The sequence below is a fragment of the Eubalaena glacialis genome, chromosome 12, assembly GCF_028564815.1.
Source record: "Eubalaena glacialis isolate mEubGla1 chromosome 12, mEubGla1.1.hap2.+ XY, whole genome shotgun sequence".
NCBI lineage: Eukaryota > Metazoa > Chordata > Mammalia > Artiodactyla > Balaenidae > Eubalaena > Eubalaena glacialis.
Window position 1 is genome coordinate 93,955,538 of NC_083727.1, and position 25,601 is coordinate 93,981,138.

Here is a 25,601-nt window from a genome sequence, read left to right on the forward strand (position 1 = left end):
CACACTGAGATGAGCTTTGGAGCACAATCAAGAATGAAAATATGACTATTAATTGTGCCAGAAAAAAAAAGTCCTTTCAATAGGCGCATATTTTCCTTGTTTGTTGTCCTCTCACAGTTTATGAGAACCATGACATAATTCTCTGAAGGACACTGCCAGCAGAGCCCCATGTGTCTTAGAGGGAGAGCCGCCATCAGAGCAGTTTGGGAAAAGATACAGTATAGTCATGGTCACTCCTTCTCAGGCAGCTACATTGCAAGAAAAACTTTACAGTTGGTTTTTATTGATAAAGATACAATCAAAAGGTTTCTATGATTCTTTGGTTACTGAAAAAATGGGGAGATTGGAATGAAATCCTTCATCAAATTTATGAAAATAGACTAAAATCCCTCAAAATTCTTGGGCATTTTAAAGTAGGAATTTTACTCTCTCTGGATGTTTTTTTAATTAACCATTTCTTGCCATCGCCCCTGATATTGAGGGACTCAAAAGATTTTATGCGGCTATTATTCTAAAAAAAAAAAAAAAAGCAATTACAGGAAAAACTGGTTAAAGGCACCAAAAGGAGTATCATACCTCTGTTTATCATAGACCAATAAGCATCCTATGTTTTATCAAAATAAAGATGAAATCCCATTTTTCAAGTTTCAACTTGAATGCATTTCTCACACATTTCATTTTCAGTCTGCTTTGCCTGGAAGCAGAATGTCTGAGGCTGTTTACATTGTAAAGAACATTTCCCTTATACAGCGTTGTACCACGGTCACCTCTGCTCAGTGGGGCATGCCTGATATTCACTTAGGATGTGAAAGAAGGTTTTCCTCCTGCAGACACACACAGGTTGTGATTTTCTACTTTAGTCAAAGCATGTGGATGCCCTCTCTGGTTCCCAAAAGATGAAGGTGGTGGAGGTGAGGCTAGGAGCGAGGGTCTGACCCAAAGAGCCGTGTTCCTGAGCTGCCCCAGCCTTCAGGAAGTGTGCTCTGCACCCCCATGTGGGGAGAGTTCCCCCAGCTGCACTCGAGGTCCAGGACCTGGTCACCTGCTTGTCTGGCTCCATCTAAAAATAAGCTTCATCCCTGGCGCTCACACCGTGAGGATCCGAATGCCTGTGGGAAAAGGCATTTACCTTTCCCGTGGTCTAGTAATGTTAATTCCCCAGGGGAAGGGAAAAGCCCCGCTGAATAAGACTTTGCAAGGGTGAACAAAATGACAAGTCATATTGATTTCAGAATGTGGCTCTCTGAGCAAGCGCGGTCAGGTTCACAAACCTGGAGTAGAAATGTCTAAGCCATTGATGTTGGTCTGTGTACCCCCTTGCAGGGCAGCGAGGGACCCCCTGGGAGACCCGGACCACCTGGACCACCTGTGAGTTGTTTCAGGTTTAAAACATAAATTCATGCATCTACTTAAGACTTGTGTAAACAACAAGGTCCTATTGTATAGCACAGGGAATTAAATTCAATATCCTGTAATAAACCATAATGGAAAAGAAAAAAAATAAGGATTTTACTTTTTTTGTTTGTTTTTTTGTTGTTGTTTTTTTAAATTTTTTTGGATGATTTTTTATGTTTGCAGGAAAATTTCACAGAAAATACAAAGAGTTCCCATATGGTCCTGCCACACGCATGCAGTTTCCCTCATTAATATCTTACATTAGTGTGGAATTGTACTCTTATTAAAAGTATAAACTTTATGGTATGTGAATTCTATCTCAGCTTAAAAACCAAAAATATATGTATAAAGATCCTTCTAACTCTGATATAATGATTTTTCAGTGGCATGTATAACAAAATTATTATTATGATGTATATGTTGAGAAATATTATTTGTCACATTAACTATCCAGGTAATATAATTTCTTACTTAGAGTAGAATTTTTTACAGTTGAGAAACTGATATTGCTACTTTATTATTAACTAAACTGTATAGTTGACCTTGGGGTTTACTTTTTCGGTTGTATGCTCCATTAGTTTTGATAAGTGCATAATCTCATGTATCCACCATTACGGTACCATACAGAACAGTTTCACTCCCCTAAAAACGTCCTGTGCTACACTTGTCCATCGCTCACCTCCCCGTCCCTCAAGCCGCTAGAAACTGTTGGTTTTTTTACTATCTCTATACATCTGCCTTTTTCAGAATGTCCTATAGTTGAAATCAAAGAAAAGCTTTTATGACTCAGAGGTCAGACTACATTTAGATATTCTGAAGGATAAAAGTCATCTGAGTTTTATGTATAAATGCGAATGACAGCCAGGGTGGCTTAGGGGAGCCCTGATTCCCCGCATTAGCTCAGCCCTGAGGCACACTGCTCGGATTTGCAGACTGTGGGCCTCCCTGCTGTGGACTCAGTTCAGGTGGGTGTGCACCCCTACTCTCCACTTCCTGCCTGGGGGACCCTGGGAAAGTCATTTAACCTCAATGAGCCTCATTCACAGAAAAGAGAGGGGCTGTAAAAAGACATCCCTTCCGGCAATGTGAGCTGGTAGAAAAATTGTGTTGTGCTGTGTGTATTCATTACCATCCATGATGCCCGAGATGCAAAAGGAAATTCTATTTATATGGCACCTAGTGAATGAAATGTACAAGGGCCACTGCTGCTTTCGTGCTAGGGATTGAGACAGACGTGCACCTTGTCGGGAGGCTGGGGAGGACAAGGGCCTCTCTCCGGAGCAAGTCTGCCCTCAAGTGGGGTCTCGCTCAAACAGCATCACAGCGTCCGCCCAGCCAAGCGTTCTTTCCCACCTGCCTCAGAGGGAGAGGTGAAAAAGCCAGACTCCCCCACAAGGGGCAGAATTCATCCATGACTTTGTTTTTTTTTGGAGAAAACAATCAGAAGTTTAACAACACGTGTGCTTCCTATATGCAAGGGAGACATCTAGGAAAACTGAGTAACGCCGTGAAATGGCCCAAGTCCTCTCCTTAAGTACCATCCTCATCTAAAAACAAGAGCAAGGAAAGGTATGGCTGCTGTGCAGTTTCACGTCTCAGCTTTCTCCACTGATAAGAGTTTCCTGAGATGCTGAAGACAACAAAGATACATCGCTAGTCTGCGTGCAATCGCACGTGTGCGCACATCAGTGAATACACTGGCACTCTGTTTCCCTAAACATGCTCTTTGGTTTTGTTTTACTTACCTTCTCCCTTGACAAGGAGGCAGGGCAGGCAGCATTTGAGGCTCAAACACTAAAATACCCTCCCTCGCCAGTGGACAGAACAGCAAAATACAACATGAGCTCCCAAAAGGGACCTCTATTTTACAATGGACTTAAGAAATCTCCCTTGCCCCCCACCCCGGTTCTCCAAAACTATTTATTCTTCAAAACAAATTAAATGTTGTCTTTTCTGTGAAGCACCCCCCTGCGGCCCTGGAAATCTCAGACAAAAGTATCCTTCCCCCTCCAGGACTAAATAAAGTAGACATTCAGCAGTTGTCAAATGAACGAGTGCAATACTGAAGGAATAAATGAACAGAGCATTTTTCCTTCCTTCACAAGTGTTTGGAAGATGCACGCAAATCACGCGCCCTGAGCACCACTGACCACCATGGTCCGAAAACGGGAATGATGGCTCTTCAGGTTGGCAGCTGAAACGTGGAAATCACAATAAAGGAAAACGCAGGTTATGATTCTATGGGAATTTTTAAAAAGAAGGCTAGAAGATCCTAACTACAATTTTCATATGCAAATTTTTCCTGAATGCCAAAATGTATGATTTTGAAAGCCTCTCAGATTGGTTCTCTTTAAGTGTTAGTTACTCTGGGGCTTTGCATTCACAGGTCAATTTATTAGGAAGTTCCCGTTCCCTCTTGTTCTAAAGAATATGTTTTCGTAGAAACATCCACGCAGGGTTGTGAGTGACATCATCTCCCCCATTTCCCTTAATTTTCTATTTAGTATGAAGAGACCGTGGAAAAAAATTACCTTTCAGTAGCCAAATTGTTCCCTATTCACATCGTCATCAGCACTCCTGTGTTATGGCCTGCAGGTCAGCAGGCTGTAAACAGTTAGCATAAATTGGCAATTCAGATACTGAATTTTAATGAGCAAATAATATTTTCCTCTGAATGCATTAGTGTCTCATCTGTCAAGCCGGCACATTCATCACAGCCCCGCCAAAAGTGTGTGTGTGTCCTCCAGGTGGAGCTCACATGCCTTCTGGTTTTTTCTTCTACATTTGCTTTAGAAAAACCAAAAATGGGAACATTATAATTTTTACCGATAACATGAAACTCGGTTTCTAAAACAGAGTAGGAAAAATATCATTTGGTGAAACAACAAAAGGTAGAGATGCTCACTATTAACTTCAAAGGATAACTCCATGTTTTATTTCTTTTCTAAGGGTGTACCATTCAATGAAGGAAATGGAATGAGCAGTTTATATAAAATCCAGGTATTTACTTTTCTAATTACATCAAATCACTTTCTTGTTATGGGTTACTACAAATTCTTCTCACCTTTGTCTTTTTCTTTTGAAGGGAGGTGTGAATGCTCCCAGTTATCCAGGGCCACCTGGCCCCCCTGTGAGTACAGTTGTTTATCACCAAGCATATTTTAGCTGAGCAGCCTCACACACACACACACACACACACACACACACAAAGACCGCCTAAGTTCACTGAAAAGTATGTGTTACAAATATAAACAAAATTTTCTGCAGGAGGAAATAAACCAATTATAATAACATTGGGAAAAGGTACACAGTCAAAATAAAGGAAAACAGCATTCTGCGTAGTGGTGTCACTTTTTGGAAATCTGAGAACTAAATCAATGTCCAAGCAATCACTGTCATGGGAGTTCCATCAAGTTATATTTCCTCATCTTATTATGCTTCAAATCCAAACCATAGCAAAAGAAAACTTGCAGATAGTTTTGTGTGTATTAAAGCAAATTGGATAAAAATTCTTCATAGTTTGTAATTTTGCTTCGGTCGTTATTTTCAAGATGACTTCTCATATTTTTCTTATAGGGCCCCAAAGGTGATCCTGGCCCGGTGGTATGTATATTCCCATGTTTTGTGTCATTTAGAAAATAAATCTTTATTTGCGTTTGAAAGAAGACCTTCAGGAGAGATGCCTGCCTTCTGAGATGTCCCTTGGTTAAATGGAGGAAGTGGGCACCTCCTCATTTCAGGATGCATCCATCCTGATGTGTCCCTGCCCTTGACGCTCTTCCATCAGTGCGATTTTAAAAATCACCCTGGGTTGGAGGAAGATGCATATAAAGCTCCTGAGAAATAGGACACTTTCTTCCAATAGGACTATTTTGATGATTGATTCCATGTTAAGTAGATCATGGGAGAAAACTATTTATTGGAAAGAAATTCCTTAATAGGTCTGTCATCTCCCCCACCGACAACTACAACAAGACAGGGACGGTTTATTTGCTTTGACTGTCTTAGGCGGTTGTTCTGGAGGCGATGTGGTGCGCTGTCATAACCCTGCTTATTAGGAGCGATGTTTCAGGAGGTTCACCCTCAGCCTGGGAAGAGATCCTGTGCTTCAGCCTTCCGAAGGATGATGATTGTTAAGCATCCTTCTCAGCCATGGAGCGGCACTGTAAAAGTTCTGCCAGATGCAGTTCCATTCCCTTTATTCCTTGGCAGATTTTCCTGTCATGTCCTTTTCAGGCATATGTCCTGTCCTTCATATTTCATTTCTGTGTCCTTTAACCTTTGGGTATATACTTGAAACTCAGATGTATCTGAAAATGAAATAAACTTTCAAACCACTTTCCATTGCCGTGGGGAGAAATTGCAGGCCCTTTCATTACAGTGGAGTTTGGTAAAACTAGATGAATAAATTTTAAACAAGCAAAAGAAGAGCCATAAAAAGCAATCTTTTTACATCTAAATAGATTTTCAAAGGAGATGCATGAAAGAGCTTATTTTTTGTTATTGGGCAATATATATTAAAAGCCAATTTGTTTTCCCCTATGAAATGCCCAGTTTGTAGCATTTTCTGAACCCCAAATATGTCATTTAGAAGTTTCCGTTGTTTCATTACTCATGCTGTGCTTCCTTTATCTGTAACGGTTTTTAATGCTTTCACCTCCGCCCGCATATCCTTCATTCCAATTTGAATCTTCTTTCATCTTATTGATAAAAATTTCCTCCTGGTCTTTCCTTCTCATACTCACACACACAAGCATCCCATCTGAATCATTCAGGGACACGTTGGCTTCTCACTGACTTTTCTGGAACACCCAAGTTTTTAAGTTAGTAACTGTAGATTAAGGTGAGAAACCTTCTTAAAAAGTATTATAATAAAGGATAAATTATAATTCACTTGGATTGGAAAGTGCGTGGCAACAAAAATGTAGACAGCATTGAGTAGAATTTGAAGAGATTAGGCTTCAAAATTTTTTAGCTGCAACAAAGAATAAAGAATAAAAACTAAGTGGATGACGTTCCTTGCTTTTAGAGATGTGAATTAAGTGGGTGAAGCACAAAAACAGAAATGTGGAATCATGAAATTAACTACCAAGTAAACCTTCAGGTTTATCTTAGATAAAACTTTAGATTATTCCTTTGGGCTCCATGTCACCACCACCGGGCAACTCATTTCCGACCAGTTGCCCCGAATAGAGAAACACTACCTCATAGCATAGACACAGATAAGCCAGGAATGGTGGAGTCACAGGTCACAGAGCAGAAAATGGAAAAGTCCCATCGGGGCAGGTGTGGCAGAGATATACTCTTCCAGCATCCTTCAAATCCCAGGACACCAGATCTGTACCACTGTTTCTAATCTTCTCAGTGAACCTTTACAGATAAAAATTACCCTTAATTGAATTTATTATCTTCTGAGGCACTCCATTTCATTCCCTTGGTATTCAATTTATAATTGGCTTTCAATTAAATATTTATTATTAGCTACTTTCAAACAAATATTTGATTGGCTGAGCACTGTCCAACCAATTCCTCTGTCCTAAGGATAGTTGAGAATATAAACAAAGAGAATCAAAGAGCTTATTTCCTTTGTCAATAACCCAGAGCCTCTATTACAGAGCTTCATGCAGAATATATTCTGAACATCTTTTTTTTCCGATTGACAGGTTACATATTGGTAGTTGCTTAAAAAGGCTTTTGAAGCAAAGAAAGGATCAAATGATATGCTTCCTCATTAAGCATCCCGTGATAAGGACAATATCATAAATCATAATGGAAGTTAGAGTGTTGGTAATATTTTTGAAGATTAGAATTAGGCATGCAAAAATACATTTACGGAGAATGACCTTAGGAAGCTACCTTTTCTGTGTGATTATGTTGAAAACATCCAGTGTCTTAAGAAAATATTTGCAGTTAACATTAATTCATTAACAAGGAGGTATCAAAAACTACCCACTTTATCTCTCTTAATTTAAAACTCCTAATGTTTATTGTTCAAAGTTGGCAGCTTCCTTCACCCTGACCTTTCTAAAGGGGTTCCTTGAGGACCTACAGGCTCCAGTCAGCTGGGACCAAACACCAGCATATGTAACAGATTTTTTTTTTAGCAGAGATGCTTACCTGTCTCCTCTCAGTGAGCCATCATAAATAACTGCTCCGGGCTGTCCTCTGAAGCATCCACAATTCATGTCCAGCTCCAGGAAATATTGAGGGATGATAAACTTTGCTTTGAGAGCGCCATCTTCATCCACTCTTAAAGACTTTAGTCTTGTTTTCTGATAATCTAGAAGGCTTAGGTACCTTATAAATTGGCAAAGTTTATTAAAGCCCAGTCTTTCCTTCTAATTCTTATTGAAATTGGAGTTATCACTGACTAGAGGGATTCATTCAGAGCAGATTCTTCATCAGGATAAAAACAATTAATTAGAAAAGATACTCATACTTCTCCAGGGAATAGCTTTATTTTCAAACTGTTTCCAAATATCAAATGCAAGAATACAGATGCTTGAAAATAGAGCGTACTATTTACTTGCTAAATTACCAATTGATGTTTGAGGGAGTATGTTTTAGGCAAAAAATATCTTTGCTTTTGAAATCAATGCTTAAAAAACCTTTTGACCATTGCTTCTGTGTTCCTATGTTCATATTTAACAGGGAGAACCTGGTGCGATGGGGTTGCCAGGATTAGAAGGATTTCCTGGTATAAAGGTAAGCGCAGGGTTAGACGTGTGATCACTGATCCAACATTCAAAAATGTTTATGGAGCACCTGCTGTTGGACCAGGAACTGTTTTAGGTTTGGGGATGTATAAGGGAACAAAAGAGACAAAAATTATGTTCTAAGAAGGGGATACAGAAACTAAAAGAATAAACACAAATAACTAAATAATATTGTTGGTAAGTGCTGTGGAAAGAAAAAGTAGAGGCAGGTTAAGGGCATCAGGAGTGCGGAAGGGAAGGGTATCATTTTAAATCAGGTGGTCTGAGAAAGCAAGAACTGAGCAAAGACTTGGAAGAGGTGGTGGGCAGTTAGCCAAGCCCCCTCAAGCCAGAACGAAGAATGTTCCAGGCAAGATGAGTAAGTTCTAGAGATGTAGTGTATAGCAAGGTGACACTAGGTAACCATGCTAAACTGTACGCTTGAAATTTGCTAAGCGTTTTCACCACACACACACACACACACACACACACACACACACAGTGACCTGTGTGAGGTGATGGGGATGTGAATTAGCTTGATTGTGGTGATCATTTCACAATGTATACGTATATCAAATCATCATGTACACCTTAAATATATACAACTAAAAAAAATTTTTAAGAAGAAGAAAAAACAGCAGGTCTAAATGCCCTGAGACAGAGCATTCCTGGTACATCCAAGGAGACCCCGGGAGTGAGCGAGGGGGTATGGTAGGAGACGAGGTCAGAGAGGTGGGGTGGCGGTTAGGAGCAGCCCCGCCAGGTTGAGGTCAGTGCTAGTCACTGGCCAGTGGAGGACCAGTGCCAGTCTGCAGACTCGTTATGGATTCTGGGGCAAGGTAAGCACAGAGATGGAGAGAAAGCATTTAAACAACTTGTCTGGCAACCTGACTTTTGACGTTGCCATGATATCCAAACATGCGACCAGTGGACTCACCTTGGATCATGATGCATTAGAAATAAATAAGTAAATAAACTGCTCCTTCACCACAGGTAGTTTGAGAAGCACTAATTAATAAGGAGGCTCACCAGCCATCGTAAGGACTTTGTCCTTCACTCTGAGTGAATACGGAGCCAGCGGTGGTTTCTGAGTAGTAGAGTGATGGGGCCCGCAGCTGGAGAGTGAGGATGGGGCAGGGAAGACACTATTCCTGTAGACGGGGGAGTGATGTCGGCTCAGATGAGAGCAGAAACGGTGGCGGTCGTGAGGAGCAGATAGGTTATGGACGTGCTGTGAAGGCAGAGCGACAGGATTGATGGGATGTGGGTCTGAGAGAAGAGTCAAGGACGGCTCCATGATGTTGACCTGAGCAACTGGCATGACAGGGCGTCATCAACAGAAATGAGGAAAGCTACAGATAGACAATGATCCGGAGTATAATTTTGGACATGGGACTGAGTTTGGAAGTATCTATTAGACAGCAAAGTGGGGGTATTGAGTAGGCAGTACAATATAAAAGTATGGAGTTTAAAAAAGAGTCTAAGGGAGTTCCCTGGCAGTCCAGTGGTTAAGAATCCACACTTCCACTGCAGAGGACATGGGTTCGATCCCTGGTCAGGGAACTAAGATCCCACATGCTGCGTGGTGCAGCCAAAAAATAAAAAATAATAATAATAATAAAAAAGAGTCTAGGGCTTCCCTGGTGGCGCAGTGGTTGAGAATCTGCCTGCCAATGCAGGGGACACGGGTTCGAGCCCTGGTCTGGGAAGATCCCACATGCCGCGGAGCAACTGGGCCCGTGAGCCACAATTGCTGAGCCTGCGCGTCTGGAGCCTGTGCTCCGCAACAAGAGAGGCCGCGACAGTGAGAGGCCCGCGCACCGCGATGAAGAGTGGCCCCCGCTCGCCACAACTAGAGAAAGCCCTCGCACAGAAACAAAGACCCAACACAGCCATAAATAAATAAATAAATAAATAAATAAATAAATTTTTTTAAAAAAGAGTCTAAGTGGAGATACAGATTGCTTGTCTAAGCATATAGATGCTATCTGAAAGTCAGAAAGCTGGATAAGATCACCAAGAGAATGACAGATTTTTTTAAAAGAGAAGAGGATCAGTCAACTATACTCCAATAAAAATTAATTTAAAAGACAAAAAATCAAAAACAAAAAGAATGTTGTTTATTCACTCAAAAAAATGGAAGAGGGTCAAGGACTGAGCCCCGAGGCCCTCCAACATTAAGATCAGGAAGAAAAGGGGGAATGAGGAAGGGAGACTGAGGAGGGGTGACCAGGGAAATAGGAGGAAATGTTGGCTTCCTGGAAATCAAGCAAAGATCATGTAGCAAGAAGAGAGAGTGAAAATCTGTCTCAAATCCTGCAGATAGGTCAAGTAGGATGGGGTCAAGTAGGACGGCGAAGTACTGACATTGGATTCAGCAATGTAGAGGTCACGTATCACCAGAGGAATGATTACTGTTTCACTGTGTTGGTAGGAGCAATTGCTGGACTTGAATGGGTTTAAGAGAGAATGACAAAAAAAGATTTAGAGACAGCAAATACAGTTTAAACAGTGCTTAAGGAGTTTTGCTGCAAAGGAAAGTAAAGAAATGGGCCAGGGCTTCCCTGGTGGTGCAGTGGTTGAGAATCTGCCTGCCAATGCAGGGGACACGGGTTCGAGCCCTGGTCTGGGAAGATCCCACGTGCCGCGGAGCAACTGGGCCCGTGAGCCACAACTACTGAGCCTGCGCGTCTGGAGCCTGTGCTCCGCAACAAGAGAGGCCGCGATAGTGAGAGGCCCACGCACCGCGATGAGGAGTGGCCCCCGCTCGCCGCAACTGGAGAAAGCCCTCGCACAGAAACGAAGACCCAACACAGCCGGAAATAAATAAATAAACTAAAAAAAAAAAAAAAAAGAAATGGGCCAGCAGCTACTGGAGGAGATAGGGCAAGGTTTGCTAACATGAACTTTAAGACCACAGAAGTAGCAGGCTGTTACTGTGCTGAAGAAGGGGAGGGGGATGACGAGATAGGAGAGGGGAGAATTGCTGGAATGACATCCTTAAATAGCTAAGAGGGAAGGGGACCTAGAGCATAAATGCAGGGTTTGGCTTCAGAGAGAAGCATGGATAGTTCATCTATGGTAACTGGTGGGAAATCAGAGAATAGGGGTACAGATGCTGGTATGTGGGCACATGAATTGGTTGGCGTCTATAGAGGTTCTTTTCTGATTGCTTCAGTTTTCTCAGAGATGGAGGAGTCAAGGTCATCATCTGAGAGTGTGGTAGGGAGAAGAGGTTGGAGATTTAAGGAGAAGGTCTTCTCAGAGGGAGGGAAAATCCAGGGACCACAGAGTGTGATGGCTGAGCAGAACCCCCTAGAGCAGGGCTCCCCAACCCCCGGGCCTCAGCTTGTCCGTGGCCTGTTAGGAACTGGGCCACACAGCAGGAGGTGAGCGGCGGGCGAGCGAGTGAAGCTTCGTCTGTATTTACAGCCGCTCCCCATGGCTCGTAGTACCGCCTGAGCTCCGCCTCCTGTCTGCATTATGGTGAGCTGTATAATTATTTCATTATATATTACAATGTAATAATAATAGAAATAAAGTGCACAATAAATGTAATGTGCTCAAATCATCCCGAAACCATCCCCCCTCCCCCACCCCGGTCTGTGGAAAAATTGTCTTCCAAGAAACCGGTCCCTGGTGCCAAAAAGGTTGGGGACCGCTGCCCTAGAGGTTCATGGTCATGAACTGAAGTGAGATAATGTACCATGTACATACGCTCAGGCAAAGGCACAGAACAGGAGGGGAGCTGGATTTAAATAAGGCTCCGGTTTTGACAAGTGAGTGCAAGAAGCAAGAATGGGCCAGGAAGCCAATAGTATACACAAGGGAGTGATTATAACAAGTGACCGTGGAATTTAAACTAGATAAATAAGGAGGAGGGGCCATCTAGGCAATGAAGGATAATGAAAATTTTCTATCATGGATGGATTAGAGGTCTTGGTGACATCAAAAGTTTTGGGGGTTCAAGGTACTCAAGGGAGTGATTTAGAATGATGGAAGATGATGGTCCAAGGTTGGAATGCATGCAGTGGAGGTTATGGAGGGATATAGTTATTGTTTTGACAAGGTCTCAGGTATAACTATGGAAATAAGAGGCCATTCCATTAGGGGAGAGCGGTTCAAAGAACTGTGAGACCCGATTGTTGGAAGGACCATCTTATCAGAGAGGAGCCCTCTTAACATTCACCTTTATCAGATATCCAAATGTTTCCATTGAATGAAAAGCTCCAGTATATTCATTTCCAGGGTAAAAATCCTGTAATTAAAAAAGTGCAGAGTGGAACTCACAAGGATTCCCTGTTTACATCCTTTACCCATTTTTCTACTAGTTCTTTTTTTCTTTTTTGACTGTAGCTATGCTTTATATATTAAAGATACTACTTCTATCTTATATGGTGGAGGCTTTATCCTGGTTGGACCTTGCCTTTCATTTTTATGTTTAATCTTATTCTATATGTAAATATAACTTTTATGTGGTCAAATGTAAAACTGTTTTCCTTTATGATTTCTTATTTTTCTTTTATGCACTAAATGACTTTCGTTCTCATTCTCAAGCAAAATCAGATAATATGACTTGATTTTCTTCTAGTTCTTATTAATTCATTTTATTTTTATATAATCTATATGGAATTTATATGGAGTATAATGCAAAGAAGGGAATCAGACTTTTTCAAAGAAATTATTCAATTATTAGCACTATTTGTTGAATAATACAGCCCTTTCTTTACTAAAATTCTATTATAAATGTCGGTTTGTTTCTGAGGTTTCTGTTATATTGCATTGATATACTGCTTAATCTTGGGCCAGTATTCCATTATTTCAATTATTATAGCTTTATTGTATGTTGAAATATGATATTGCTAACCTCTTTATTCTTCTTCTTTTATTTTTTCTCTTATCCTCGAATATATTTATTATCCCAAGTGAACTTTAATATCATTTGATCAAGCTGCAATTTGTAAAAATTGCATTAATTTATATATTAGTTTGGGTGGCAATGACACCTTTATAGCACTGTCATGTCCTCCAAGAACAAAACATCTCTCTCCATTTAATCAAGTCTTCTTTTATGTCCCTTAGGGAACTTAGGAAGTTTTTTAATGTAGATTCTGCTCAACAAAAATTGCCATTTTATTACCCCATATATAATCAGAAGTATTTTTAGCCTTGTCGGCTTTATCTAAAATACTACATTGCCTTTGGAAAAAGGGTTGAGTCAGTCCACTGTTCAGAGCAATTCCAGGGCTCTTCTTATTGGCCTAAAGAGGAGAAGCTACAAAATCCCCAGTTCTAAACACATATATTCTAACCTACATCCAATGAGACAAGTACAGCGAAAGCTTTTTAGAAGACATTCAGTGTGCTTAGCTTTTAAGTATTGGTAATGAATTACTTTTGAATATGTGGAATAAAACTATTGACTGATTTTACCTGTAAGTATGTATGGGGTTCTGTTTAAAAGAATAGGTCACAGAAATGATACCATGAATGCTCGTTTTCATTAAGATTATTATTTGCTTTGGTTTTATGGGGGGAAAAAAAGAGAAAGAGAGAGAGAGAGAACTTTGGTAGGTTCCACTGGCTGCAGTTTTCATTTTGTTCTTTTCCCATCTGGCCTCTAGCTTCACCCAGCTGATACGGATAACATTTATAAGTTCCAAAGAGAAGCTTTACCAAATCCAAATGATTATTTGAGCATTAATTTTATCGGTGGAGGTTTTATAGGTATCATTATAAATAGTACATTTTTTCCAGGGAGATCGAGGCCCGGCAGGTCCCCCTGGAGTGGCCGGCATCTCGGTGAGTCCAGATTCTCTCACGTTGGTTTCACGGGCACCGACCGTCAGAAGGGCTGAAAGCGCGCGGTGACTCCTTAAACCTCCGGTTTAAAAAGCAGAACCATCCGTCCCTCTCCCACCTCAAGAATGCTCCTTTCTTTATTTTCATCTTTTAAATTTTTTTCTTTTTTTTCTCCCCAACTCACTTTCACATGGGAAGGGGAAGCCCAGTTACCTGTGTCGATGCATTAAGATAGCACAGCTCTGAGAAGCTTGCTGGGTTTCTCTATTCCTGTCATAGTTCAAGGTTTCTTGATCCTCAAAAGGCAAAGTTCTCATCCTCAGGCATGTGCTTCAGGATCTTCTTATTAAGCTGCCATCTGCCTGAGTTTTCCCTCAGCCAGGTGTTATTAGCAGAGCTTTATTGCTGCTAATGTTTCCTTGTAAACTAGCCCTTCCAGCCTCTCAATCATTTTTGTTGCTCTCTGGTGTCGAATGTTTTAATCTCATCAAGGTCTTTCCAGGTGAATAGGAAGTGCTCCAGGAAAGGTTAAAATCATTTCTCTGAGCCCTAGGGATCATTCTGATCTTCATTCATGAGGCTCTAATTAAAACTTTGTGGTCAGGCTTGATGAATAAGAGCCCACTTATCCTCGCTAGGTGCCCCTGCAGGGTGGGCCAGGGTAGGAAGGTCAACGGAAACCGTGTGCTTCAGTCACAGGAACGTGAGAAAGGTAAGAAAGGGCCCTACCATCTCCACCCAGCACCATCCAGACCCTCCTACCACGCCCCCCCAGCACCCCCATCCTTCAGAAGGAGGGTAGCCCCTCTACTTGACTCTATTTAGTTGCTAAATCTAACAACAAAAAATAAAAACCCATCCACACTCCATAGCCAAGCATCCTGTATGAAGGATAACATCCCCTTAATTAGCTGCTTTAGATCAAGTGAAGTATTAGTGTGACTGTAAAAGTAACATGAAAATATTTTCTTTAGCAAGCACTGCAGAATTTTTGGTACACGAAAGCGTTCTTCTTGAAAACTGGCTCACGCTTATCCCCCTCCTCCCCGCCTTCCCCTGCTCACTACCGCTCCTAGCAACATATTTGCAGCTGTTTGTGGAATTGCCCTGAGTCCCCTGCAACCTGCCTCTCAGGGTGCCTTCACAGCCTGTTTTTGTTTCCACCTTATAATGAAGTGTAATGCCCCACAGCGCTCACTCAGGCGGGACTATAAATTACTTTCAGCCGTTACCCTAAACTGAGTCTACCTTCAAAGAAAAAATACTAGCAACCATTGAAAGTATTGAAAACACAAGTGACAGGATCAAAAGACGATCCAAATGAAGAATTCCAAGGATATTTTGAAGGATGCAGCATGACTGAAATTAGAGGCTAGCCTGCCACTTGTTGGGATGTCTAAGATGCAATACGTTTCCCTAAAATGCAGCTTTCCTATCTCATCATTAAGAAGATTAACTGACAATGACAGAAATAGGGAAGGGTAAAAATTTTGCACGCTGCAACTATACAACTGGGTAGTGAAAAGTGCAACTCTCTTTTTTATAACTGGACCTTACTGGGGCTCGGAAAATGAAATAGTTCAAAGATTCTGGAAATAGTGACAGTTACATGACAGTGTGAGTGTACTTCATGCCACCGAATTGTACACATAAAATGGTTAAAATGGTAGATTTCACGTTATGTATATTTCACCACAATAAAAAACTTCTAAGGTGATGGTTCTGGTTGAAGCAGGGATGTGTCTACCTGCTGAGCACATCACAGGCCTCTGCTGAGAGCCCAGCGGCCCCGTCCTGCTCTTCCTGGAACAGAGCTGTCTGTTTCCTCCCTAGTGTACTCAGGCCCTCCAGGGCCTTCCCCGGGGCTCTTTCTCCCCTCCCTCCCAGGACGGCGTGTGGGCAGAGGGGGCAGCATGCCCTCCCCAGGGCCTCCGAGGTCCCTGCCAGCACTGCCCGGCCTTTGGGATCTTCGTCTGGAGCTCCAGGCCCAAGCACCCTGCACCCCTGAGTCCATACCAAGACCCTTTGGGACACTGGCTTTCTCAGCCCTAACACATCCCCCAACTCAGGTCCGTGGGATTCCAGGCGCTGCTGCACGCGGGCGGTGGGAGCCCGGATGCCATCTCGGGGCCTTGTGTCTGCCTCGCTTCGGTACTCAGCTGTAGCTGGCCTGCCAGGCGGTCTGCTCCGAGTTCCATACGGCAAGTGGGGGAAAGGGCCTCCCTCTCCATTCCCTTGCAACCTACTGGGACTTCCATGGTCTCAGTCCCACACCTGCATCTCCAGCCGCATGAGGTTCAAGGTGCAGGCGGCGGCTCCTCAAAGGCAGGATCCTTAGGCCTGGCCTGGACGCCTGGGCTCGTGTCCACTGCCATCTCTGCTGGTCTGTCTTCCTCTCTCATCCCTCCTGCGGTCTCTCTCGCCCACGGTTTCTCTGTCCTCAGTCCTCCAGGCTATGGTAGGCTGGGTCACACCAACCTTGTCCCCTCCTTTCAACAAAACGGCCTTTCAAATCAACCATGCTTCTTTTCAGGCTATCTCCCTATGAACTGAAAAACCTTCTTGTGAAAATCACAATCTAGGAAGGACTTCTTTGACCCACCATGCCCTCCTTCCCCCTAAAGTAAAGAAGATCTGCCCATCAAGAGAGATTTCCAGAAATGAGAATACACTGGCTTAATATTTTCAGAGTGCTTATCCTCCCTGCCGTACCACACACCCACATGTGCACTGAGGGACCGCCTTCCCGTCTGCCCAGTGTAGTGTGGTCCCCGGACTCTGGCCGGTAGGGATGCCAGGTCGGTGTAGAGCCACACCTGCAGCACGGGTGGTAAACGCTCAGGTGGGGGAGGGAAGCGCATGGCCTTATTCAGTAATCTGGCTCCTAACATCTCCCCTTGGCTTGACTTCCCAGGGGAAACCCGGAGCCCCAGGCCCTCCAGGAATCCCAGGAGAACAGGTCAGTTGCCCATTCCTTACTTAGCCATTTTCCTTGTGTTGTACTGCGTGCAGTTTTGAAGCTCTTCTTGGCAGCTAACGTTTGTCTGTGGCCACGTCTACAGGGTGAGAGAGGGCCTGTTGGAGACATAGGATTCCCTGGACCAGAAGGACCCGCAGGAAAGCCCGTAAGTCCTTTATCTATTGTTTGCCCGTTTAAGAAATGTGCTAAGCATTGCCTCCTTACCTCTCTCTTCGGAAAGTCTGAGATTGGAATAAGTAGTTTCCAAGTAAGTAAGAGCAGGTCTGCAAATGGCTTTGAGGGTGTGGTTCTCACTGAGGGCCCAGCTCCCTGTGAGTATCTCTATGTCTTAAACCACAGTGAGAACAGTGAGGTCTTTTGTTTTAAATGTCAGGAAATTAGACTCATTATTTCTCAGGTCTAATGTTCTCAGCGGAGCTAAAACATGAAATGGCCTGTCACATCCTGAAATATGAAGACTCGCAGATGTAACACCTGTGTGTTAAGCTAGAGAGGAAAGAAGCTCTTGTATCAGATTCCCTCCTTTACCTGTGGGCCTTGTTCTTACACGGTCATAAATCACTGCTGTCAAATACATCATCCCCTCCTGTCCTAAAAGAGCTCTTGGCTACTGATATATAATACTGATGTGACACTGTAACGACCGTTCCTACTAATTCAGTTCAATTCCACATATTCTCAGCTCATCCCTGCCGTTTGCTAAGCAAGTGCTGGGCCCTGAGGGAGGGGATATAAAGAGGAATAGACACACCTCACTCTCGGGTGTGCTTTTTATAGAAGTCCCTGCTCTCTTTGCTTGTTTCTGCGCCATGGGGTGGGTGGGGAGGGGATGCTGTTAGGAGAAGGGGGGCTGAAGGTGACCGCGCAGCGCAGAGTTCAGGAGGCTGCTCAGAATCCGTGAAACCACAGGGTAAGGGCATTCCCTGGCCACAGCCTCCCCAGAGAAGGCAACATGAACACACGGGAAGTGTATGCAATTTAGAGTCAGGAAGATCTGGGTTTGAGTTATGACTCAAAGGGTTTGTGAGTCACTTAAGCAACGTGACATATGGTAAGACGTCCAATGCCTGCCGTGGGAGACGCCCCATTAATATTGGTCTCATTCCCTACCTCCCCTCCCTCCTTTTTACCAGCTCCCTATCCCAGCCCCGTAAGCCACTCACAAATGCTTGCCATCCAGTTCCCAGGGGATTATGCAAAAAGCAATCTGTTCATTGAGCAAATACTTCTTGAGTGCCTACTACATGCCAAGCACTGGGAGCTTTCAGCTCATCGGATTTACATTCTAGTCCAGGGACACAGACAACAAACAAATAGACACACACAATTTCAGGGAGAAGATGATCTGAGCAGGGTGAAGCCCTAGAGTAGAACTTAAATAGGGCAGTCAATAAAGGCCCACCCCTTGAGCAAACCCTGCATGACGGGAGAGCTCAAGCCATGGGGAGGCCAGGAGGGCGGGGGGCAGGGGGACCTTGTTCCAAGAAAAAGGAATGGCTAGTAGAGCCTGCTGTGTTGAAGGAAGGGAAGAAGGCATGAAGGCAGGAGTGAGCTGAACTAAAGGAGAGTGGCAAAGATACGGAGGGAGAGGCAGGCAGTGGCAGACCACGAGGAACTTCTAAGCCAGGAATGGAGGGTGGGTTTCATGTGAAGTCCGATGGAGACCCACTGGAGCATCTGTAGCAGGGAAGGAAAATGACTGCATCTTAAGGAGTACTCTGGGTGCTGCGCAGAGGGCAGACCGTAGGGAGCAGAACTTTGAAGCGTCGCCATGATCCCCATGAGCAATACAGATGGTGGGAAGAGGAGATTTAGGACGTGCACTGAAGGGAGAGCCAGCAACACTTGCTGATGGACCAGACAGATGCAGAGTGTGAGGAAGAGACCAATCAAAGCTGTGGTTTGGGGTCTGAGCAACCGGGTCAGGGTGGTATGTTTGGTGAGACGGGTGGGTTTGGGAGGAAAAACTTGAGCTCTCTGTTGTAAAACTTCATGTTGAAGCACTAGTCGACATCCAAGTGGATTTCTAGTCAAGTAAGCAGTGTATATGTGCATCTGGAATTAATGGAGAGGCCAGGGCTGGAGAGACTGATTTGGGTATTTCAACCTGAGCCTGGATGCAGTGGGGTCACCGAGAATTGGGAAGAGAACAGGGCTGTTAGGAGAGGATATGGCAGAAAGACCGAGAAGGTGCAGCCAGTGAGATGTGAAGAAAACCAGGCAAAGGCGGTTTCCTGGATGTGGAGGGAGGTAAGTGTTTAAGAGAAACGAGAGGAAAACATACAGAAAAGTAACAAAGGAGCTGACAGTCCTCCCCCAGGTTTGGAAATGTGGACCTCATTGTGGGGAGAGTACAGCACGGTAGGATCTTGATAAGAATGACCCCGTTGAGAGGGGACATTTGAAGATACAAGAGAGTGGACTTAGAGTAAGGAGAGAAGACTCCCAAGTGGAAACTGGTGTTAACAAGGAACAGGGCAGAGCATCCTTCTCACGGGGAGGGGGCGGGCGGAAGTCCGAGTACGCATGCGCACAGGTGCGTGGCTCTGGCGGCGGGGATGTGAGCGGGTCCTCTGCTGTCATTTTCTCAGTGAAGGACGGAAGTCATCAGTTGACCATGAGGAGTGGGGTGGTGATGCTGGAGGTTTCGTGAGACAGGAAAATATGTGCAAGTACTTCTGGAAAGAAGGAGTCAAGTCAGGCAATACAGAAGGATGGCTGGTGATGCAGAGGGGCTGCTTGGGAGCTGCTGCCATCCGTGTAGCTCAGAACACCTGAGCGAGAGTAACCCTTCTTCTTCACCCACAGTCAGCTGCTCAGACGCAGGTGTGCAGCGGAGGGAAAGCTGGTCATACTTTCTGAGTTAGAAAAAAGCATAGGGTTCTTGCAGATAAGTGAGACGAGGGGGATAGAGGTAAATACACTGAGGCTTTTGTAAAAATTTCTGAAAGCAGAACTCACCCCCCCGCCATGGAGAACAAGTTAGTAACACCATCATAGAAAAGAGAACACACATGAGAGTCATTGATGAATTACAAGAGACAAAAAATTATCTATAGGTTTATTCATTTTCTTGTATTGTTACCAAAAACATGAATTATATTTTTACACCAGATTTATCTTCTTTTATTCAAGTAACACAGTTGTTTCTTTCACATCCTCTCCTTCATCAGCTTTATCCTTTTATTGCTTGTGTTTCTGGATGACATAAATCCTTTGAACCTGATGCTTTGGGCAACGTGGTCTTAGTTAAAGTGCTCTAGATAACTCCCAGGCTGTTCAGGAAGGCTGGGGGACTCTGGTTGGGTTCCCAACCGTGGCAGGTGTTAGTGTGATTTACAGCAGTGAAAACACAGACTTTTCTGCAGGTGCATCCTTGCGGACTGCACTCCAGCACAATCAGAGTCTCCCAGGCTTTTCAGAGGAGCAAGTCCATGCACCTGCCTGCTGGCTAAGAAATCATTTCCTCACCTTGATCTCCCTCTTCAAATCAAATCTCAGAGACGTACCTGCTGTCTCACTCTCAGTATTTGATGTGACCCCAGGTGCTTTCCCTTCTTACACCTCCCAGTCAGTGGTTCTCCCAGGCTTATAAATCTGCAAGCAGGACTGGGCTTTATTCCCACCTCCAGAACTGCCTTGTAAAGTTCGGGAAACTTCCAGTTTACTAAGAAAAAGCCACTATTTAATACTCTCTGAAAACATGATTACAGATTTCTTCACTGTCCTTTCATATTTTCTAACTGAGAAATAACAATCGTTCTCTGGCTGACAGTCTATTTCATAGCGGCATCTGGCTCTGGCCATGTTATGAGATTTCTCAAGCAGCAACGGAGACCATTTACTGAGAATGACTCTCTTTGGTAGGAAAATTGTTAGAAGGAACAATAAATGCCATACACCGGCCAACCAGTGCCATGGCGAACCTTCTTATTTCTCAGAATGTACCTAATGGAATCAGTAAGGAAAATAACCCTGTTGACTATTGACAGTGAGCTAGGCATTTTCTGTTATTTCCCTAAATCCTTAGTTTTAAGGCCATTATTTTATCCTGACTTTATAAGTGGAGAAGCTGACGCTATTAAGGTTAAGTAAATTGCCTGAAGTAAATGGAACTTGCAAGTGACAGAGTCAGAATTTAAACTTGGGGCTGACTCTATCGATTTTGTTTTCCATTTCGCCACACTGCCTCACCAAAATCTCAGTAGAAATATGATAAGGTCCTTGAAACTTTACCCTTTTGTTGCATTTAATTATGTCTGTTAATGCAGAATGAGAACTATTGATCATTTTTTGTCTTTACAGGGACTAAATGGGAAAGATGGATTACCAGGTGTGCAGGTATGGAAAATACTATTGAAAATAAATGTTCTAATGCAAAACTACATCCAGATTACCTGCCAGAGTTCCTGATCCAGCAGCTTGATGAGAAATCTTGGCACACAGTGATTTTTAGTGCTGACATTTGTTTTTCAGGGCATCATGGGTAAGCCTGGAGAGAGAGGCCCCAAAGGAGAACGGGTATGTACATTCCTACTGTGATTGTTATTTAAGTCTGTCTCCACAACTGCCCCCTCATTTGAGTTACACAGTTATGTTCGTAGACCCCCTCGAAATCTCTGCATATGAAAAGGCTAGGGTGTATGTGATCCAAGGTCTCTGCCAGGCATAAAATGGGACCATTCAGGGAAACAGCAGCAGGGCGTATGGCAGATACCCCTACCTGGTTTGCCTTTATTCACAACTAAGTCTGGTTTGCTGTTCCAGTTGGGAAAGCTTCTGTCAGCCTCCTGCCTCAGACACATGTCCCTCCTGTAACCGTCACCCGTGTGTTCTTTACCTGAAGGAGGGTTTCTCCACCTCCGCACTGTTTCTATCTGGGGCAGATAATTCTTTGTCATAGGTGCCTGTCCTGTGCTTTGTAGGATGTTTAGCAGCATCCCTGGCCTCTACCCAGTAGACCCTGTACAACCAACCTCCCTCCAAAAATGTCTCCTTGTAACTCCAAATGCCTCCCTGGGAGCAGAGGCGTTGTCAAGACCCCCTGAGCTGGGGGAATAATACTAAACTGAGTAAGGGGGGTGGCGAGGAGGAAGAGAAGGACAAAGGGGAAATGAACATGTAGAGCTGCTAGTAATGCCAGTTATGGCGTACGCTTTTATTTTCATTGTTTTGGTTGTTGATGTCATTGTAGCAGCTTCCCATTCTTTTCTCTAAGGAACCTTAGCATTTTCTGCTAGAACTGGATCCATTCCATGGCAACAGGTTCCTTGAGCATTGTTATTCAGAGGGGTTCTAGCGAGGGCTTGTGTGTGTGTGTGTGTGTGTGCACGTGCACACACGTTCTTGTGTCCTGGTGTCTAGTTTACTTATTATTACCCAAATAATCCGTGCTAACTGAAGGAAACACAAAAATAGAGATAATATAAAGAAAAAAGAAACAAAAGCCTACCTTATCCCACTACGCAGAGATAAGCACTATTGATATTTTGGACATATTTCCAGCTCACTGTTATACATCATATACACGTTTGCTTAATGCATCAGTACAAGTGAACATATACTTTTCAAAAAATTGGTTCGTACTGTTTCGTAAGTGAATTCTTTCACCTAATATATGACGACCATCTTTCCATGTCAGTAAATCTAGATGCACATGGACATTTTAGTGGCTATATGTTATTCCACTGTTTGGATATACCTTTTCCAAGGTATTTGGAAAATACCCTGCCCCCTCTTCCTGGGTATTTAGGTCCTTTCTAATTTTCATGATAAGAAACCTTACTATAGTGAACATCCGTGTGCCTGAACTATAAGTGATTTTAATCGTGTTTATTTTGCACACGCTCGAAGTGTGCTAGTAGTTCTTTTATTTCTTTTTTTTTTTTAATCTTAGTCATCTCCGATATTTCTCCAAATGCAAGCTGGGTTGATGTACTTGTATGAGACATATTTTTATAACCAAGACAGTAGAATTGAAATTAGGTCCAACTGTTTTTCTTCTTTCTACATGGCTTCTTTCTATATCTTTTCATTTATGATCAAATAGATCTTTGTAATTGTTCATTCGTTTTTATTATTTTTTAAATCAGGAGAAATAGAGTTTGGACTTCTGCAGAATAGTCACAAATAAAAGAATAATACAGTGAAATGCCGGGCAGGTCAATGCACCATTCTTTCATATTCAGTGTGGTCATCACCTCCTGGAACTGTGGAACTGAATATTTGAAATATGGTACTGAAACACCTGCTAAGACACACACACGTATTCTTTCATTCATATTCTCCCTCCCTCTCTCTCTCCCCCCCCATCCCTCTTTCATACTCTCATGCACAAACACATACAGTAGTAGACACCTTGCAGGATCAAAGTCTACATTAAAGAAACTTCTCAGATTCAGGCACATCTAATTTATTATGGCATCGTAATCAATGAATTCTCTTATAGTTTATTTACATTATTGAATAAATGACCTCAGTGATGACTCTTCACCCCAGTCACCTACTTTGAACCTTCCCAAAGGCTCCCTTTCTCACCTTCCTGAGTCTTTAAGACCCACTGTGCACGCACACGTTCACACACACACATACATGTGTGTGCATGTAGAACACGAGCACAGAAACCAACCCACAGAAACTATTAAAGACCAAACATACAGGAAAAAGCAGAAAAAAGGAGAAACACATGATTTAGGAGAGATTTTGAGTGTCCGAAGCTTTTCTGAGTGAAAACTTTCAGTGATGAAATCTTAACCATCTTCCTTCGTTATTGAAAACGAGACCCAGGCCTGAAGTGACAGCCGCTGTTGACTTTCAAAAGTGTCACTGTTCTAGACTGGCACCCTGGTACAAGTGACATCGTCACTAACTTTGTACTGAGTGCTTTCCACGTGTCGGCTTGTTCTAGGCACTTTACCTGAGTTAACTCCCTTCTCAGCATCGCCTATTCAGTGGATTCTCTTAATAACCCCACTTTAGGGAGAGGAAGCAGGGTGGAGCGAGTTCAATTCACTTACCCCAGGCCTCACAGCTAGCACGTGCCAATATGAATCCAGAACCTCTGCTTTTAACCACAGCTAACGTGGTTCTAGAAGAGATCATTCTTATTCATTTTTTTCCTTAACAGGGTGATCAGGGAATTCCAGGAGACCGAGGCCCACAAGGTGAACGCGGAAAACCAGGCCTTCCAGGCATAAAGGGGGACATAGGTCCTATGGGGCCCCCAGGAAATAAGGGCTCCCCGGGATCCCCGGGGCACCAAGGCCTTCCAGGCCACCCCGGCCTCCCCGGCTCCCCGGTAAGTGGGCCGAGAACTCGTGGCTGGGACTGACCACGTGTCCCTTTTACAACAAGAGCAGTCGTAAACCTTTCAAGATTAATATAATGAACATAAGCTGGCTTCTACAAGGGTGGCAATAGCTGTCATTTATTTCAAGTTATGTGTGGGCTCCCCGCTTCGTACTCACTAAACATCCCTCAATAGATCCTCACAACTAACCTGGGAGGACAGGTGGCCTGTCCATCCGCCTTGACGAATGCAGAAGCCGAGTGCGGACCTGTCCAACGTCACAGTTATCTAGTGGGTCAGACCCAGGCCTGACCAACTCCAAGGCCACACTCTTCAATACTATCCATAATGTCCCCTTACACTACACAGAAAACACACGTCTGCTTCATGTTAACACTCCATTTTGTTGACTATCAGAACAACAAATCTGCCCTGTATGGTGCTTTGACGTGGAAACCTGTTAGGCCAAGAAAGAGTGTTTGGCTAAGGAAGCCCATGTCTTTATGAGCATCCTCAGGAGGCTGGTGGATGGCCATTCCACAGAGGAACTGAATCTGAAAATATCCACATCAGGAAGAAAGGGGAGTCCTAGCGTGAGGCCAGGGGGTTAAGGACATGCCATCCTCAGATAATCAGCCAGTTCCAGAGACTGGGCCGAATTGGGCATTCCCACCATATTCTTTAGTTTACCCACTCTTCCTACACTCTGCTTGAATAAAGCCTGTACAGTGAATTCTCAGTGCTGTGTCAGTACGTGGTATTAGATGCATTCATTCCAGTTCATTTGCACCATAAACAGTGAAAATAAACTATTGAAACTGGAACTGTTCTGTCCCACAGAAGTCATCACTTTATGAACCCATCATATTGTCTTTAATGCCACACATATACCCCTGGATAGTAACCTCCAAATACAAAGAAGAGTAACAACATACTTTGAAACCCTAACCATCATGAAAAATAATAGCTCCCTTTTAAAAATGTCCAGGTATTATAGTAAAACGTTACTGTTATAAATGTGAGATACCATTATAAATGTTAGGTTCTTTGTCGAATTCATGTAGATTTATTTGTCAAGGGGTTAAAAATTCAACTGGCGTCATTTACCTACTCCGCTTTACCAGATCCCGCAGCGTTTTCTATTAAGGAAAGAAAATTGCTTAATACAAGTATGCTTACAATGCACAGGTTACAAATAAACTTCACCATGAAATGGGTGAAACTTAGTATGTTTTATCCCTTGAACAAAACATGTTAAAGAATCACTCAGCGTACCTGGAGTTCTCTTCCTTTGAAGATACATAATAAAATCAGTTAGATATTGACTTTACCAGTGTCCAGGGATGAGTTACAGGTTAAAAATGTGCCTGGGGTGGTCCCATCATAACACTGGTTCAAATTACTTCAGAAAATGAAGTAATAGGAAATGTCTTTCCTAATC

At 43.3% G+C, this 25,601-nt stretch overlaps 2 protein-coding genes across 2 annotated transcripts in view; both read left to right on the forward strand.

Moving 5' to 3' along the window:
* The window catches only part of COL19A1 (collagen type XIX alpha 1 chain), a 322,067-nt gene extending 320,663 nt beyond the window's left edge, over positions 1-1,404 (forward strand). Inside the window, exon 38 of the mRNA XM_061207711.1 lies at positions 1,324-1,404. Coding sequence (XP_061063694.1) covers positions 1,324-1,395 — 72 coding nt within the window. The 3' untranslated portion in view covers positions 1,396-1,404. The remainder of the gene's footprint in view (positions 1-1,323) is intronic.
* Positions 1,266-24,472, forward strand: LOC133102261 (collagen alpha-1(XIX) chain-like). The gene is made up of 12 exons (XM_061207222.1): positions 1,266-1,368; positions 4,345-4,395; positions 4,481-4,525; positions 4,972-4,998; positions 8,047-8,100; positions 13,848-13,892; positions 16,807-16,851; positions 16,955-17,017; positions 21,178-21,213; positions 21,349-21,393; positions 23,999-24,169; positions 24,356-24,472. The coding sequence occupies exons 2-12, from the start codon at positions 4,372-4,374 to the stop codon at positions 24,470-24,472; spliced, it is 672 nt and encodes a 223-aa protein (XP_061063205.1). The 5' UTR covers positions 1,266-1,368; positions 4,345-4,371.
* The last annotated feature ends 1,129 nt before the right edge of the window (positions 24,473-25,601 follow it).